The 18,758-nt window shown below is 47.2% G+C and overlaps 1 protein-coding gene across 4 annotated transcripts; it reads right to left on the minus strand.

Annotated features, from left to right (window-relative positions):
- Nucleotides 1-1,591: 1,591 nt before the first annotated feature.
- On the minus strand, nucleotides 1,592-16,347 carry PROX2 (prospero homeobox 2). Of its 4 annotated transcripts, none has more exons than XM_027827567.3 (6): nucleotides 16,215-16,347; nucleotides 9,857-10,040; nucleotides 8,039-9,672; nucleotides 5,108-5,215; nucleotides 3,309-3,503; nucleotides 1,592-1,989 (listed from the first exon to the last, which is right to left on the minus strand). In XM_027827567.3, exons 3-6 carry the CDS (start codon nucleotides 9,530-9,532, stop codon nucleotides 1,804-1,806), a joined length of 1,983 nt encoding a protein of 660 aa, XP_027683368.2. In that variant the 5' UTR covers nucleotides 9,533-9,672; nucleotides 9,857-10,040; nucleotides 16,215-16,347; the 3' UTR covers nucleotides 1,592-1,803. The 4 variants fall into 4 exon arrangements, with proteins under 4 accessions (XP_027683368.2, XP_043404092.1, XP_043404091.1 ...); XM_043548157.1 differs by having other exon boundaries at nucleotides 9,857-10,008; nucleotides 16,215-16,323; XM_043548156.1 differs by having other exon boundaries at nucleotides 9,857-10,202; nucleotides 16,215-16,306.
- Between the last annotated feature and the right edge of the window lie 2,411 nt (nucleotides 16,348-18,758).

Raw genomic sequence — 18,758 nt, forward strand, 5'->3', positions numbered from 1 at the left:
TGCACATGACGCTGCTGGAAATGAGAGTGGTGGATAGGGAAGTGACCCAGATCCCAGGGTGTGCAATGACTTCTTCATACATTCCATACAAAAAGCTCTACAAGATCATCAGCTACGCCTGTACATTGAATGAACCGGCTCACAGAGCTTTTCAGTATTATCCGGAATGCATATCTGCACTTCAGACTGTTGGGAGATACAACCAATAACCCTTGTTACTATCTACAAAACTACTTTTTAGGTGTGGTGATGGAACAGGCTTTCCACTTGGCTTAGTAATAGATGCAAACATCCCAGCCTAGCTCATCACAGAAAAGAGGAGTTATAGTTTGATTTGGAAAAAGCCAGGATACAGGACTGACAGACCCTAAATCATAGTCCTCTCAACAGTGCTGGCACAAGAGGGAACCAGGTGGCTTCTCCTCTTTTATCAGTTAGGAAGGTTAAATGTGGCACCAGGATGTTAAGGAATTTATGTCAACAGAAATACAAGTCAGTGCAAAGAGAACTTGGAGCTTAATTTCATGAGTTCAGTGAGTTTCCATCCCTAGGCAAGTGGCTGATCAAGGATGGCACTACAGAACAATATCAGTTGGATTCATGGCAACTAATCATGGGACTCTGCTCAGGTCAGCTGCTCAAACCTCCCTCCCTCCCCAACCCTCCCCAAGTCTGCTGCGACAGCAAAGGAGAGAGTAGTTGGCTAGCGATTTGTTCTGCTATACTATTTCACAAATGCACACTAAAAAGTAGACTCAAATGTTTGGATCCAGCCTGCAAAGGCTAAGAGGCACTCTTACAGGAAGCAGCTGGGGAGCTAGGAAAGGGACCCGCATTCTCTCATGTCACCCACTTCCTCCATCTGTTCCGTTACGAGCTCTATTGTAGGAATTATTGTTTTGCATCTATCACATGGGCGTGTTGATAGTCCTGTTGATATCTGATGCGAGTCCTGGGGCCTGGAATTTTGGAACTGATCATTGCAGTATTTAAAAGTTATCATATTAACTCCAAACAGATGGTAAAACAGAAATGCTGTTGAGTGTAGGACCTCGCTTCACTTGGCCAAGAATTCTTTGCCCTTTATTAAGACCCTCCATCAGGGACCTCTGTGATTTATAAACAGGAATGATATTAGCCCTGTTTTACAGATGGGGACACCAAAGCACAGAGAGGGAAGGTGACTTGCCCAAGGTCACACAGCATGCTAGGGCAGCACTAGGAATAGAACTTAGATCTTCCAGCCAGATGACATAACCACCATCCTTCTTCCCTATAGGTCTAAGGCATGAGGCCTCACTTGCTTTGAGCTACAAAGTATAACACAGAGGTCCCCAAACTGTGGGGCGTACTCCCATAGGGGGCGTGGCTGGGGCCTGGGCCAGCCCCCGTGGGGGGCAGAGAGGGAGCGCCACCCAGCTCCGCTCCCAGCCCCAGCTGCTGGCCCTGTGCCAGTGGCTCCAGTCCCAGTCCCGAGCCCAGGGCCGCAGAAGACAGTCCCATTCCCGGGGCTCTGCTCCTAGTGCCTGGCTCTTGGCCCCGTGAGGTAAAAAGTTTGGGGATCACTGGTATTACGAGTGACATAAAATACTGGCAGTTCACGTATGTAATAGATAGACCTCACCAGAAGGGAGGGCACGCTTCAGACCAGATTAGATATAGTCATAATAAATGGTGCTATTGCTGTTTGTACTAGTAACATAACCCACAATGTAGGCCGGGCCCACAGCTGCTTAGCTCAGGCCAGCCTCGCTCCGATCAAGCTGCAGCATGACATAGTCTTAGGCCACTTCCCATGCAGATTTAACTCTGGAGTAGTTCTTGGAGGCAGCTGGAAGATTTAAACACATCTGGGATGTCACTGTCCAGTTTTGAAATTATTTTGTAAATGGGTTTCTTCCAGGAGGGGTCAGAGTCCTTCCCTGTCCTGACAGCACTGAAGAACTCCCGCAGGGTCCTGCTAGCAACCTCCAGGAAGCGATCAGGGACCTGCAAACAAAGAGAGAAGGAGACTTAGGAGGCAAGTGTGCTATTCTGGAAGTCCCAGGAGGATGGGAAGGGCTGCTGCACACCCTGCCAAACATACACAAGGAGAGGGGGTTCTTCTGGCCTCCCCCCTTGCAGAGACAGATACTGGCAGCCTTCCTGATCCCCGCAGGGGTGGATACCCAGCTCCCCTGCAGCTGAACCTCTCTCCAATCTCCCCTCCCAGACAAGTAGCCCAGCTGCTCATTCAGGTTAGCAGGGTGGTTGATTCCCCCAAATAACCTCCACTACTTTCCCATATGGTGCTTCCCAACCAGGACACAGTTTCATCCTCAGGGACAGCAAGGGCAGAAATCTGCTGTAGTTCCTCCATTTAGGGGAGAAGATCTGGTTAGTCCTGCCCTACAGGACGATGGGTGAGCACTCATAATGTTCCCACATAAGGAACCCGTGATTCCGCACTAAGCGGACATACAGCTCAGACTGCCCTCTCCAAGTCCATGGTGATTCCCATGAGGGCCATAAGATGGCAGGTTGTCCCAGAGTACATAAGGCACCATCCAGAGCCCCGCCCTTCACATCTCAGGACAGTTAAAGCCTTTGCGAAGAAAGTCAGAGTTTCATCTGGGCACATGGGGGTGACACGTCCCTCCTGAGACTTGGACACTTGGTGACCATGGAGACAGGCACTGGATAAGAATACAGATAATCAGATGGAGAGGTCTGATCAAGCAGAGTAAGCACAGGACTGGGAACCAGGAAGTCCCAATCCCAGCTGTGACACGACTCCCAGTGTGTGAGCTGGGACAAGTCACTTACCCGCGCTGTATTTTGGATTCCCCATCTTTACAATGGGACTAATGCCTCACACACATTCTTGGAAGCTGTGAGAAGAAATCCATCAATATTCATAAAATGCTTTGAAGATGACAAGTGTGAAGTATGCATGGGCTGATTTCCCAGCAGCCTTTGCAACCAATGGGATCTGCAGGTTTCCAGTGCCTGAGAAAATCAGCCCATAAATGACTTGCCTGCAGTTGTCTTTTTACCATCAAACCCCTAAGTCAAACCATTACAAGCAGAGCTGAGCACAGACTCAATTGACTCTTGTTACATGTACTAGTGATGCCAGAATTAAGGCTGCAGGTCCTTAGGCCTGGTTTTTCTATCCTTTGTAATTATGGTCAGAACTTGTTTTCCCCTCTCTCCCTTTGCTCTGTGATGGGAGCTAAGGGATGGCACTGATCCCAGGTTGCAGACCCATTGGTTAGATGCACTCTGGGGCACCCCGAAGTTTCCATCCTGGCTGAGCACAGTCTTACCTCAAAATCATTCCCCTTGTTATAGTGCATGTTGAGGGCTCTGAAGAGCTCAGAGTCCCGAGAAACCATCAGGTGTTTGGAATCCGTGACTTCCTCCAAGATGGCTTGCCGGGCAAACTTCTCCATCTGGATGTAGTAAAACTCACGGAAGTTGCTGAACCACTTGATGAGCTGGGAAGTGATGCAGCGGTTGAACTGTGAAAGGACATGCACCAGAGGAGCAAGGAAGAGTTAAACCCCTGTTCCCATTGGGCTCCATGAGAAGGAACCAGATTTCAGCAAAGAAAATAAATGTAGAAATCTTAGACACCAAAAATATGAAAGAACCCATTCCAGCTTTCTCAAAAACACGAACCCCCAGCCCCCGACAGTCACATGGGGAATGACTGTGTGAAATTCAATGATCATCTGCCAACAGAGAAGGAAAGATTCTCCTTGTATTTTGCCTGGGAGGAGAGTACAGTCCAGGTACATATGTCACAGATGGTGCCCAGGAATCTTAGCTTAAACTTTCCTTTGATCCATCAGCCCTGGCAAAAGCATCCCATCTAGCCATGCCCCATGTCCTTTGCACAGGGATGAGTATGTGCAGCAGGGGTAGCTGGTGTGGCTGCAGAGGACCATCTGGATGCTCATTCCTACCCCGAGATTTTGACCATCCTTTCCTCTGTTCTATCCCCTGCGTACACACACACTTTTTGAAGCAGCTGCTATCCCTGCACCCAAACTATCGCTGGCAAGGTGGGGAGAGCCCAATGAGAAGACAGTGCTGCTCCATAATCAGCCATAGGGGCCGCTAAAGCACATAGAGAACCTACAGCATTGTGAGCTCGTGCCCTCTAGCATGAGATAGTGTAACCCAGGGTATTAGGCCAGTAAGCAGTGTTGCCACCCTAGGCAAGGTTTCATCATCTGGGCTACTTTTGAAAGGCCTCGACGACAAACAATCTTGAATCTGCAACAGGCAGCTTTTTATGCGATAGTGCGACCCTGCAGTGCAGACTACAGAGGGGTGAATTGCAGCATGCACACAAGTTTGAAGAGGGTTATGTTCATGCAAACTGGGCATCTGTTAGTTCATATCTGCAGCGTCCAGGGGGGAAGGGGGGAGCAGGGGATTACATGCAGCGTTTTTCTGCGAACTGCAGTTCACATCCTCATACTTGGCACTGCAGGGCTCATGTAGACAAACTCTTAGAGCCCTGCTGCTCCCCAGTCGCCGTCTCTCTGCTGTCATCTGTTGGCCGTTTGAATGAGCAGATACTGAGGTGTATGTGCAGCTGGACTAAGTCGACCTCTCCCGGACAGCAGAAGCCACGTGGCACATGAAACTTTGGGAACAGAACTCTGCTGGCTGTGGTAAAGCAGGGCTTCCGTTTGGCCAGGGTGACCAGATAGCAAGTGTGAAAAATGGGGACACTTTTTTTTGGGGGGGGGTATAGTTGCCTATATAAGACAAAGCCCCTCAGATCAGGACGGTCCCAATAATTTCAGGACATCTGGTCACCCTACTTTTGGCTGTGGGATGTCTCCAGTCGGGCGGGCTGGTAGCCAATGGGGCGGGCAGCAATGGGGTATAAACCCAGAAGTGGCCCGTGTGCAAGTGAGCAGCCACTGCCAGTGTTGCCAACCATGGTGATTTCTTTGAAATGGCAAAAATTGGGGCTTTTGGAAGCAAACTGTCATTTGGTGACTTTTGGGTTACTTTTCACATGCGATCGGCAAAAACGGGAGCTTTGAGGTTGGCAGCACTGCCAGTCAGGCTTGGTTGGCAGCAGAGCTGGGTTAAGCAGCTGTACCTGGACATCAGGGAAGTAGGTTTTCAACAGAGTGGAGCTGGGGTAGCGAGTGAAGAAGAACATCAGCTTGGCCTTCTTCAGGTGGCCAGGGGTCAGAGCCTCCTGGATTTACTCCAGAGTCAAGGAAAAGCTGTTTCCTGTTTTCCTGCACATACAAATCATTGAATTTGCACAAGGCGAGACACTCCTAAGGATGCCTCCAGCATGCCTGTCTTTACCTATGATGTCTCTTCTGCACAGACAGCCCACTCTCTGCTGTATGGTAATGGGGGTGATGGAAGAAGGGTGCTTCCTGAGGAATCCACATCTGAGGGAGTCCTCTAATTATCTGACCCCAATAAAGACTCCACTAGTGACCACTTCTCCCCTTGACAGTCCCAGGAGAGTTGCAGCCAGCAGGAGCCTCCACCCTGGCTGACAGTAATGTGAACATTTGTGGAAAATCGGTTTTCAGTGCCAGGATCATGTGGCCACCAAGATTTAAGAAATGGCCTGAGAATGGGATTGTGAGTCAGGAGCGCTTGGGTTCTATTCCCAGCTCTGTCACTGACATCCTCTGGGCCTGGGGAAAGTCACTCCACCTGTGTGTCTCAGTAGCCTCACATGTAAAATAAAGACATTGATACCCATTTACTCTACCTCAGAAGGGAGAGGGATAATATGTTAGTGTGTGTAAAGTGCTTTGGAATGTGATGTATATAGGGATGCCAACTTTCTAATTGGACAAAATTGAACACCCCTGCCCCGCCCCTTCCCTGAAGCCCCACCTCTGCCCCCCCCCCTTCTTTGAGGCCCTGCCTATGCTCACTCCATCCCCCTCCCCTCTGTTGCTCACTCTCCCCTACCTTCACTCAGTTTCACCAGGATGGGGTAGGGGGTTGTGGTGCACGGGCAGGTATGGGCTCTGTGCTGGGGGTGCAGGCTCTGGGATGAGGCTGGGGATGAGGGGTTTGGGGTGCAGGAGGGGGCTCAGGGCTGGGGCAGGAGGTTGTGGGGGTGCAGGCTCTGGAAGGGAGTTTGGGTGCGGGAGGGGGTTCATGGGGCGGAGGTCCCGGCAGCACTTACCACGGTTCCCAGGAAGCAGACGCCAGGTCCCTGCAGCCCCTAGGCGCATAGGCAGCCAGAGAGGCTCCACACGCTGCCGTCACACCTGCAGGAGCAACCCCCACAGCTCCCACTGGTCGCAGTCCCCAGCCAGACCTGCGGAGCCAGCACTTAGGGCGGGGTCAGCACACGGAGCGTCCCTTGCCTCCCATGCACTTAGGGGCTGCAAGGACCTGGCAGCCACTTCTGGGAGTCACACAGAACTAGGGCAGGCAGGCAGCCTGCTTTAGCCCCAGGCCCCCCCTGCGCTGCTGATGGGACTTTTAACGGCCCGGTCAGCAGTGCCAATCAAAGCCGCCAGGGTCCCTTTTCAACCAGGCATTCCAGTCAAAAAACGGACACCTGGCAACCCTAACATTGGATGTGTTGAGCATTAGCACCAAAATGGGCCTTTTGCTAGTCCACTGAACAGTTTTGCTGAAAATCAAATGTGTTCACTCCGGGTGGGCAGAAAGCTTCAGTCCATGGGCCTATCTTGGGGAGCATTGGTCACTAATGGGGTCTCTGCTGGGATCTGATGGGAGAGGGAGCTCCTGCAAGCTGAGAACTCAAAGAGTCTTCCACAATGAGATTTCTCTGAGTCTTTCGCATGAGCAGTGTTAGCTAATAGTGCCACCTTCTGGTAAACCAGGAGTAACAAAAGTGAACAGAAAGAAAAGGAGTACTTGTGGCACCTTAGAGACTAACCAATTTATTTGAACATAAGCTTTTGTGAGCTACAGCTCACTTCATCGGATGCATTCAGTGGAAAATACAGGGAGGAGATTTATATACACACAGAACATGAAAAAATGGGTGTTTATCATGCACACTGTAAGGAGAGTGAACACTTAAGATGAGCTGTTACCAGCAGGAGGGGGCGGGGGGGGAGAAAACCCTTTGTAGTGATAAGGTGGGCCATTTCCAGCAGTTAACAAGAACGTCTGAGGAACAGTGGGGGGGGAAGGGAGGAGGGAATAAACAAGGGGAAATAGTTTTACTTTGTGTAGGTTTCAGAGTAACAGCCGTGTTAGTCTGTATTCACAAAAAGAAAAGGAGTACTTGTGGCACCTTAGAGACTAACCAGTTTATTTAAGCATAAGCATCCGATGAAGTGAGCTGTAGCTCACGAAAGCTTATGCTCAAATAAATTGGTTAGTCTCTAAGGTGCCACAAGTACTCCTTTTCTTTTTACTTTGTGTAATGACTCAACCACTCCCAGTCTCTATTCAAGCCTAAGACGTTCTTGTTAACTGCTGGAAATGGCCCACCTTGATTATCACTACAAAGGGTTTTCTTCCCCCTCCCCCCCCACTCTCCTGCTGGTAATAGCTTATCTTAAGTGATCACTCTCCTTACAGTGTGCATGATAAACACCCATTTTTTCATGTTCTGTGTGTATATAAATCTCCTCACTGTATTTTCCACTGAATGCATCTGATGAAGTGAGATGTAGCTCACGAAAGCTTATGCTCAAATAAATTGGTTAGTCTCTAAGGTGCCATAAGTACTCCTTTTTGCGAATACAGACTAACACGGCTGCTACTCTGAAAAATGAACAGAGCTCAGTACAGCCCTCCTGAATGGAGGAGAGGGAGCTTATGTGTTAGGCCTTCAGGAGGGTTCAGATCTGAGTCAGCTGGTCTCTTCTGCCCAGGCCCCTCTGCCAGCACCATGTGAAAGGGGAGCCTGATGCCCTGCTTTCTCACAGTAGTACATGAAACCCTGTTAGTTAACCAGCCCCTGTACTGTCTCAGGTTCATGCATGTAGGTGAGGGGGCAACCTTAAGAGCAGCAACTCATGTTTGAGGCTCTAACTGCTGATCTTTAATGGTCACTAAAGGATATATGGACTGAGGAGAAGGGCATCCCATCCATCACAGTCTGCAGCTCTCCACATTCTGCCTTCCTGGCTGGAAGAAGAGTCAAATTTTCCATTTCAGTGGTGTTAAGGGACATTGGATATTGCTGGTGTCTCATGACTGATGACTTCAATTTGACTGCTCTCCAAGGTAGATCTAGGGACTCTTGAGAAGACCAGTCTGGGGAAGAGGCAATTCTGTGAGGACTGCTGTTCCAATGGCTATTTTGACTGTACTCTAGTAGCTGGCTAAGAATCTGTTTTTCTTGAACTTGAGAAGTCATGACCAAGGGATGATTCATGTTAGGCACATGGCAGGGTTTTCTAGCTATTCTTGAACTGATTGGGTGAGCATGAAAGTCTGGAGACTTCTCCATGACTAGCGACAAGGCCTCTGTGTGGGCTTCAGTCAGTGAGTTTACCAAATTTTGGGAGGAAGCCCCAGGAAGCCATTTTCTGCTGGAGTATTCCTCGGTGGCAAAATCCTCTCTTCTGCTGTCTGACACTGAGATTGGGAGGCTGTTATACAGCTGAGCCAGATGGCCTGATGGCTTGGACAATATTTGTTTTAAAACCGTGTCCACCGTCTGAGATACCACTGTGGCTAGCTCATGCTTTAATGTCTCAGAAAAGGTTCTTTCTTCAGAGGACAGTTCACCCAGATCCCCCATTCTCCTTTCTTCTTCTGACACTTTGTGTTCTTCCATCTCTGAGATGCTCCTCCGAAGAAGAGTTCTGTGTTGGTCACTGGTAGCAGCCTGACAGCTTTCATTTAGACTGTCTCCACACTTCCCCTTCAATAAGTGCATAGTCTTCTCCATCCGTTCATAGCTTTGATCTGAATCACTGAACTCATAAACCTTCAAGAATTTCTCTTGAAGCTGCCTCAGCTGTTGCTGCAAAACTTGAAGCTGTTCCTTCAGTTGGTGGCACTCCTCTGCCTTGGCACTGCTCTTGCCTCTTCCTGCAAGCTGTGCTACATGTGGGCTTTGCTGCTGGGGAAGCTTCTGCTTTCTCTTGTTCTCCCTGTAGTTCTCACTTCTTTTCTCCACAGGGCGTTCTCTGTCTCTTTCCCCACTGGTACCAAGTGTGATAGGGTTTGGTGAGAGGCTCATACCTCGGATAATGCTTTCCACTCTGGCCCTCTTAGCTCGTAAGTGTTCATTATAGAACTGGTCTGTGTCACCAAAACGGGAGATTGCAGTATAGCACAGAGGGGAGGCCAGGGTTGGTGTCCCTTCCTTAAAAGATGGGCAGTCCCTGGCTTCCTGGGGTGATTCCGTTGACTGCAAGGAAGGGAAAAGGAAGTTTGGATCCAGGCTCCTGTTAGCGATTGTCTGGCTGAGGAGTTGTGATATGATGGACACACTGGGGGAAGAGAACAACGAGTCTCTTTGGAGACAGGGCTCTTCTTTCTGCCCACCTGAGTGTCCTGAACTCGAGCTACCTCCATCCTGCTCAGAGACACAGCTCCCATTCATAGTTTTTTCCACTCTTGAAGATGAAGACCTGACACTCAACAGTTGCCACTCAGCAGTTGTTTTGATGATGGTACTTGTTATACAGGAACACCCTAGGACTTGAGGACTGCTGATGTGCCAGCTGTTTCTGAGAGCTGGAGCTGAGAAAAGAGCAAGAAATGTTACGCAGTGAACTCTACTATGTCAGCTCTCCATTTGTGTGGGAACATTTCCTCCTCACTGATTCCCTCTGATTGATTCTCTGTGACCTCCCTACTCAGTGGTAACCCACTTCACCCACCAGTGCTGAAAAGCCTCCAGCCAGTTAAAAACATGTGAGCTTACCTGTTATACAATGCAGGACAGCACGAGCACACCTTCCTGGTGCTCGGGACAGTACAAGGGCTCCCCATTCAATATATGATCATTCATGGTTCGGGCCCAGGTTCTCTCTGCAGCCACGGTATTTGCATCCCCAGGAACAGTGGAACTGTCAGCTACAGGAGGCAGAACTTTCTAAGCAGCCAGCCTGTAATTTTGGATTATCCTTCCATGAGAGGTTAAAATGATCACAAATCTCATTGCTGCCTTCCTTGCCAGAGCTTCCCAATAAATAATATTAAATGTCTTATACACCCTTTCGCACAATCCAGAGCAAGAGAATCCTAGACAATGTGTGCAACGTAAATGCCTAAAGAGAGACAGAAGATAGGTAGACAGAACCACAAAACTGCATTGATTAGACTACACGGTGGACCCATGGAATTCCGTAAGGCACTCAGATACAGTGGTGATGAGCATAGTATAAATACCCAGAGAGATTTCAGATCCAAACTCTGTTTCAACCAAGCCTTGGTAGAGGTTCTCTGAGGTGCCCCTTAGCTCAGGAAAGGGAGCTTAGGGCTGTATCCTCGAAGTTCCTCAGCTTGAGGTGGGTGTTGTAAGAAGGTGGCACTTATGGGTACACTTCAGCTCAGACTGTCCTGGCTTTCCTCACATTGCAGAAAACCCTTTCTGAATCATTCTGAAAGGAGAAATCTGACTGCTCTTCATGAGCCCCACATCTTTGTGTTCCAGTGCTCACTTGTGCTGTTGAATACATCTAGCATTCTGTGCATCCCTACATCTCACAAGGCTTTCCCACATCTGGGGCTGTGGCAACTGGAGAATAGACAAGTGCCTAATCTCTCTGTGGTGGCCTCACTACTCCATCCTTCCCAGGGTCTGGATACATGAATACTAATGTTCAGAAAGTGACTCTATGTGGATGATAATGCAAACACATGTAAAATCCTCAGAGTGTAGGCTACGGGACTTTGCCTCTGCCTGAAACATACAGGTATCAGACATTACACACAACTCAGTTTGAATAGCCAGCTCCTCAGTACACTCATTAGTATCATACAAATATATCTGAGGCTGGGCACTGATGGTGCCTGGTTCTGCCAGCATTGAGCATCTGAATGCACCCACAGCGGGGCACAGGTTGTTCCTGAGTAAGATGACTGTCAGCACTGGGCACCTAGGCATACACACATTGAAGCAGGACTAGTGCTTGGGTAAGAAGGGTCTGACACACACTGACCCAGGTACCATTCAGCATCAGGCTCAGAAGAGCTGCAGAGCTGGCAGTGCTATCCAAAAGTTTCACTGATCCAGAAGCAGTGACACTCTTTAATGTTGCCTCCAGTTATCAATGTACATTAGAACTAAGGAGTTAAAACAATGCTTTGCATTTTATTTCTAGGAGCTTTTTTTAAAAAGGAAAATGAAAGGAGTGGGGCTGGGGGGATTAGATGAGCAGAGCATGAGGCATTGACCTGGCAGTTAGGAGTATAAGAACTAACATACCAGATCAGAGCAGTGCTCCAACCAGCCAAAAACCGGTCTCTGACCGTGACCAGTACCAGATGGGGCAGAGGAAGATGCAAGAAACCTTGTAATGGACAATTACAGAATAACCCACCCACAGGGCTTTTTCCTTTTAACCCTCTTCAGTTCATGGCTGGGGATTACATCCTGAAGCAGGAGGGTTTATATTACTTCTAACCATTTTAAAATAATATCTAATATGTCAGTAGCTGTTCTTATTATCCTTGAAACATCTGATCCTTATAGGAAAATACTAAGCTCTTCTACTCAATGCTATCTTGTGGCAGTGAATCCCACAGGTTAATTATGCATTGTGTAAAATATATGTCCAGTTTCCAGCTGGTTGCCTTTCAGTTTCTCTGAACATTCCTTTGCTCTTATATTACAAGAAAGGGTAAATAGGAGTGCTGGATTTACCTTCTCTAAATCATGCATTATCTTGTACACCTCTAGCATATCGCCTCTCTAAATTGAACAGTCCTGTCTTTTCAATGTCTCTTTACTCTTTGCCACTCATCATTTTGCTCACCCATCTCTGAATCCATTCTACTTCTGCTATATCCCTTTGAGACAGGGTGACCAAAATTGAGCAGCACTCCAGGTAAGGTCATACTACTGATTTATGTGCCATTCCTTTTGCAGCCTAACATTTAGTTTGCTTTTTTAACTGCCACTGCACATTGAACAGACGCTTTATTACGCTGCCTACAATAACACCTTGGGCTTTTTCCTGAGTGTTTACAGTTCGTGTAGACCAGTGGTTCCCAAACTTTAACAACCTGTGAACCTCTTTCACTAAAATGTCAAGTCTTGCAAACCCCCTCCTAAAAATGAACATTTCCAGGGATTTTCTCCTTTACTTGAGAATAAATTATAAAAGCAGTGATCTTGGAAATATAAAATTTGTTTTTATGCCATGCTTATTACTCACTATTTATTATTAATTATTATTTATCATTACAGTATTTTTATTACATTATGAAAATAGCAACATTCTTCCAAGATCTCACTTTCGTAGCTTGTATCGCTTTGAATAAGCCTGTTATAAGTCAAGGCTCCATACATTTCATCAAGGAGTATCAGATGTGAAACAGCATGAAGGTATTTAAGAAGCCAACTCAAAGAGTTCCTCCTACACAAGCATTCAGGTTTTGAGCAGTCCAGGCAAACAACGCATGTTACAATAAAGCTTAAACTTGTTCTTCGTAATAATTTAAAAAACAATACTAGCTGCCTATTTAATTTTAAAAACAGCAACAAATATCCACCTCCCTTTCCATTTCTTATAAGGAGTCTTGAAGTTTAAATCTCCTCGGTGTGATAGCTGTGCTTGCTTTGATCTGCTTAGCACTTGGAAGTCCAGGGGCTCTGGGCTGCTGGCCCTGTGCTGTCTGGGGTCCCTAGGGACAGCTCTGTCCACCATTAGGGAATTTTTTCCCAAGAACCCCCTGTAACATTTCAAAAACCCTCAGGGGTTCACAAACCCCAGTTGGGGAACCACGGCTGTAGACCCTACCACTGTGTGAGAGTAATTCAGATCATTATTTCTTATGTGTCAAAAGCAAGTTTCATTTGCCGTCATGCTACTCATTCACTCGGCTGTGTTAGGTTGCTCTGAAGTTTCTCGCTGTGTTCTCTAGACTTGACTAACCTAAATATCTTAGGGGATGTCTACACTGGAGCTGGGAGCGAGCCTGCCAGCCCAGAGAGACATGCTCGTGTTAGCTGGGCTCCAGCTAGCACGCTAAGAATTGCTGCAGAGGCTCAGGCAGCCACCCAAGCTCAGACCCAGGGTAGCTGGAGCCCCGCTAGGGCGGGTCTGTCTACTCAAGCAGGGAGACTCGCTCCCCACTGCAGTGGAGACACACCCTTTGTGTTATCAGTAAATGTTGCCAATCTAGTGTTCTCCCTCTTTTCCATAGCATTAATAAATATGTTCACCAACCCTGGGAAACTTTTTGCCCTGCTGGAAATTGACCATTTAGTCCTACTCTATGGGCTTGTCTACACTACCCTTTGGATCGGCGGGTAGCGATCGATCCAGCTGGGGTTGATTTATTGCGTCTAGTATAGTTATTCACGTAGCTGGAGTTGCATAGCGTAGGTCGATTTACCGCAGTAGTGTACTTTGCCTGTCACCCAATGACTGTTTAGTTTTCTTAACAACCTCTTGTGAGCAGCTTGGTCAAAGTTTTTTTTTAAAAGTTTTTGTAAGTTATAGCAACCATTTCTCTTGTATCCCTCTGCTGTTTGTTGACACGCACAGAAATCTGTGTGGCCTTACAGACACCCTGCTATTTTATCCCCATCATATGCTCATCTAGGCATTTTATCATTCTGTCTTTCATAAGAACGTAAGAACGACCAGAGTGGGTCAGACCAAAGGTACATCTCGCCCAGTATCCTGTCTACTGACAGTGGCCAGTGCCGGCTGCTTCAGACGGAAAGAACAGAACAGGTAATCATCAAGTGATCCATCCCATCGCCCATTCCCATCATAATTTCTGTCTATTACCTGGGGCTGAAGTAAGGGTCACTGGTCTGTAATTCCCAGGATCATCCCTACTAACCTTTTTAAAGATAGACTTAACATTTTCTACCCCTCCAGTCCTCTGGTATAGGAGCTAATTTTAATAAAGTCATATATAATTCCTATATTTGCATAGTTCAGCCACTTCTTTCTTGAGTTTTTTCAGACCACTTGGATGTATGGCATATGTACTGGAGACTTGTTCTTTAATGTACCAGTTTGTTGCAGAACCTCCTTCTTTTGGCACTTCACCCCCCTCACAGTGCCTCATCTTTTTTACCTGAAAAGGTAAAGTCAAGGATCTTACAAACTCCTTAAACTGAAGCTTTCTTGCTCTAGATACCAAAGTGATAGGCTCCTTGTAAATACAATAGATAGCTATTGAGCTGGCCATAAACTTTCAGCTTGTCCAGAAATACTAGAATCAGCTTTTCCCATTAACCTGAGCTGCTCCTGCCTCACAAAGAGTTACACAGTGGGACACAAGCCCTCAGTTTCAACCTATTTCTCTCCCTCCTGAAAAGCTCCCTACACCTCCTCATCTTCCTTTGGAATGAGGGGTTTTGTAAATGTGCGTGGTCACCTTTTAAACCTTGTATCAGAGAATTGATGGAGCAGGGCTGCATGCACTCTGTGAGTTCCCTGTGCATCCCAGGAGTGCTAAATAGGGGAACCGAGCATTTGCTGATTGTCTTGAAGGGATCCTTTTGGCTGAATTTTTGCAGGGATACTGGAACAATTTTTATAGTGGGGGTGCTGATGATGGAAACCATGTATTTGGTGTTTGTTATTACTATTTCAAGTCAGGAGGTGCAGCAGCACCTCGAGTTCCAGCACCACTGAATTTTCGTGGTTTTCTTCAATCTTTCTGTAGCCCATGAGGGATCTGGCACACACAGGGAGTGCCCTGTGCACCAGCAGCCATTCCCCAATATGCTATGCAGAACCAAAAAATAGCCTCAGAAAGAGCAGTATTGGAGGGATGAGGCCAGAGGCTGCATCTCTGGGGCCTGGCAGAATCCCTCCAGTCACCCACATCAAGGGGCCCAGGGGACAAGTTGAGGAAAATGTTCATATCCCTCCCTCCAAAGCATCTGCTCTTAGAAGCAGAACGTACTCTGCACCCTGCCTTCCATGGCACATGGAGATGCCCTGCTCACTCCCTTCTCATTCAGATACACTGGATTCTTCAGCAAGGAATGCTGCTTCTCCCGGACCCAGGGCAATTCTGCACACAGGGGTCTCCTCCACTGCTGCTGGGGATGGCTCCAGCTCACCTACCTTCATTGAACACACCAGCTTTTCTCAGCCTCTAGGACCGAGGCAACCCCGGGCACCAGGGGACAACCAAAATGCTTTGGGAGGGGTGGGAAAGGGAAGGAGTCTCAAGTCAGTGCCCCCACCTCTTGCAATGTACATGTTAATGCCCTGGAGTTCAGGTTTGGTCCCGGTCAGTGTTTATGGCAATGGAGGTCTTGCCCCTACTTGTACATTAGCTCTTGGGTGAATTGTTCCTGCCATTTCACTGTCAGAGCCCTCAGGTCCTTCATCACATTAATTAGTGGATGTTTGTAAAGCACTCTATACATGCTGAAAGAAAAGGAGTACTTGTGGCGCCTTAGAGACTAACAAATTTGTTTGAGCATAAGCTTTCGTGAGCTACAGCTCACTTCATCGGATGCTGTAGCTCACGAAAGCTTATGCTCAAATAAATTTGTTAGTCTCTAAGGTGCCACAAGTCCTCCTTTTCTTTTTGCGAATACAGACTAACACGGCTGCTACTCTGAAACCTGTCATTATTCATGCTGAGTGTTACTATTAGCTACCCAGGCTTCTTTACAAGAAAGGGAGAAAAATCCCAAATGAGGCTACTCAGAATGCAGCAGGCCACCACCCCAAGAGCAGACAACCTAAATGGCCAGACACCCCCCCAAACATCCCCAGGAACAGACACCCCAAACAGCCAGACACCCCCCAAACCTCCCCGAGAAAAGACCCACCCCCCCAAACATCCCCAGGAACAGACACCCCAAACAGCCAGACACCCCCCAAACCTCCCCGAGAAAAGACCCTCCCAACAGCCAGACTACCCTCAACATCTCCTGAAAATACTGTCCCTTAACCAGATTATACCCCAAACTTCCCCAACAAGCATCTGCAAACCTCCTCAGAAGAGCCATATTCTGCAAACCCTCCCCATGGAGAGACTCCCCAAAACTGCCAGATTTCCCAGTTTTCAATGTAAACCCTGAATAGGAACCAGCTTAGTCTCTCTCCTCCCCAGGGAGATGGTTCACTCACCTGGTCCCCCTTTGTGTGTGGGGGGTGGGATGGTAGGCGCCTGCAGGGTACCCTGTGTTCCCAGAGTGTCTGGAGAGTGTGGCAAACAAGAGGCACTGAAGCACTAGCACTGGCATTGAAGAGTCCTCTGAGCTTGGTCCCTGTTAAAGAGGGGGATGGGGAGGCCAACAGCAGCCAACCAGCTTCAAGGTGCTTCTGAATATGCAGATGAAAGAAGAAGAGGTCAGGTTCAGAGCCAGGGAGCAGGGAGGGAGACCTTCCGTCTGCAGCTGGGCCACTCAGATACACAGGAAGTCAGCTGTCTCAGAGGCTGGGTCTTAACATGTGAAATCTTTTTTTCCGATAGGGCCATTCCCAGTGGTAGAAGAGTTCTGTGCATTAACCTCTGGGTTCTAACTTGTTGCAGGTCAGGATATCTATGCATTGGCAGAGCTGTGTGTGGGACGGCCAGGACAGGAGGAGCAGGAGCTGCCATAGATCAGGATGGAACTGTAGGAGCAGATCATTGGGGCAGGGATGAGCAGTGGGAGCAGGACTGGAACGGTTGGTTCCTAGAGGAACCCCAGAGCTGTGGTGTTGAGTGATCACCCAGTGCTTAAGGAACTTGCAAGAGCTCTGCTTTATTCTGTATCCGGTTCCAGCTGGCTGTGCATAATAACAAGGGCTTCAAAACATCTTGCCCAGACTCTATCTGGGAAGCTTAGCCCTGAACGGCACAGTCCCCTATACCACAAGGGCAGTTGTCACCCAGAATCCTACCTCTGCCATACCAGATCACACCATCAATTCCTCTAGACTAATATAATGCATGCTGTGTTTCAGGGGAAGGTGAAATCTCCCATATTGCACCTGGCAAGGGATGCACTGCTGCACATGGGGGAAATGCCTTTCTGACCCCTGTGATAATTCTCTGACAAGCCATGCTCCTAGAGAGAGCTCATGAGGATTCAGGAGCTTTGTGACAATACTGAGGCTGGCTGACAGCATATCTCTCGGGCTTTGTGAGGAAGGGAAAACAGAGGGTGCCTCTGCACCGGAGGAGTCCTAATGATAAAGACTCTCTTCTCCTGCAAAGCTGAACACAGCAGAGGCTTGCACTGTCCTAGGAAAACCATAGTAATAATGCAGGTGGGAAGACAGCAACATCTTAGAGGATTTTGGAGCTTGAACCTGGTCTGGGAACATGCTGTTCCTCAGTTGCTATTGTCCTCACATCCATGCTGGAGACAGGGCTTATGAGATAACAATGCATCTCACTCAGAATGAGGCTCCCCCAGCATAAGCAGGGCCTACAACAGCTAATAAAGGGTGCTGGAAGAGAACACTGGCCATCTATGGACACTGGGGGAAGCTGAAATTCCAGATATCCTCAGCAATACATTGTAGTGACCAACAGTTTTCTAATGTGAGATTCCAGCTCTGAATACAATGTGGGATTTTGCTCTTTGCTGCAGCTGGAGAGAGCTCTGAGGCGTACGTGACACATAGGAAAGGAATAACATATAAAGAATAGGGCTGTCAATTAATCGCAGTTAACTCACATGATGTAACAAAAAAATTAATCATAATTAATTTTTTTAATCACGATTAATCACAGTTTTAATCACACTGTTAAGCAATAGAATACCAATAGAAATTTATTCAATATTTTTGGATGTTTTTCTACATTTTCAAATATATTGATTTCAATTACAACACAGAATACAAAGTGTACAGTACTCACTTTATATTATTTTTATTACAAATATTTGCACTGTAAAAAAAATGAACAAAATAGTATTTTTCAATTCACCTCATACAAGTACTGTAGTGCAATCTCTTTATCATGAAAGTGCAACTTAAAAATGTAGATTTTTTTTGTTACATAACTGCACTCAAAAACAAAACAATGTAAAACTTTAGCACCTACAAATCCACTCTGTCCTGTTTCAGCCAATTGCCAAGACAAACAATTTGTTTACATTTATGGGAAATAATGCTGCCCGCTTCTTATTTGCAATGTCACCTGAAAGTGAGAACAGGTGTTCGCATGGCACTTTTGTAGCCAGCTTGGCAAGGTATTTACGTGCCAGATATGCTAAACATTTGTATGCCCCCTCATGCTTTGGCCACCATTCCAGAGGATGTTTCTATGCCGATGATGCTCGTTAAAAAAATAATGCGTTAATTAAATGCATTAAACTGAACTCCTTGGGAGAGAATTGTATGTCTCCTGCTCTGTTTTACCTGCATTCTGCCATATATTTCATGTTATAGCAATCTTGGATGATGACCCAGCACATGTTGTTCATTTTAAGAACACTTTCACTGCAGATTTGACAAAACAGAAGGAAGGTAACAATGTGAAATTTCTAAAGATAGCTACAGCACTCAACCCAAGGTTTAACAATCTGAAGTGCCTTCCAAAACCTGAGAGGGACGAGGTGTGGAGCATGCTTTCAGAAGTCTTAAAAGAGCAACACTGTGATGCAGAAACTACAGAACCCGAACCACCAAAAAAGAATATCAACCTTCTGCTGGTGGCATCTGACTAAGATGATGAAA

The sequence above is a fragment of the Chelonia mydas genome, chromosome 6, assembly GCF_015237465.2.
Source record: "Chelonia mydas isolate rCheMyd1 chromosome 6, rCheMyd1.pri.v2, whole genome shotgun sequence".
NCBI lineage: Eukaryota > Metazoa > Chordata > Testudines > Cheloniidae > Chelonia > Chelonia mydas.

Bases quoted from the DNA above. Each gene is read 5' to 3' on its own strand.
- PROX2 (XM_043548158.1), bottom strand. From the start codon at position 9,532: ATGAATGGGAGCTGTGTCTCTGAGCAGGATGGAGGTAGCTCGAGTTCA. The intron at 5,216-8,038 runs ATATCCTTTAGT...ACTCTGGAGTAA, and splicing joins TGCCCTTCTCCTCAGTCCAT to ATCCAGGAGGCTCTGACCCC. The intron at 3,504-5,107 runs GTACAGCTGCTT...GTCCTTTCACAG, and splicing joins CCTACTTCCCTGATGTCCAG to TTCAACCGCTGCATCACTTC.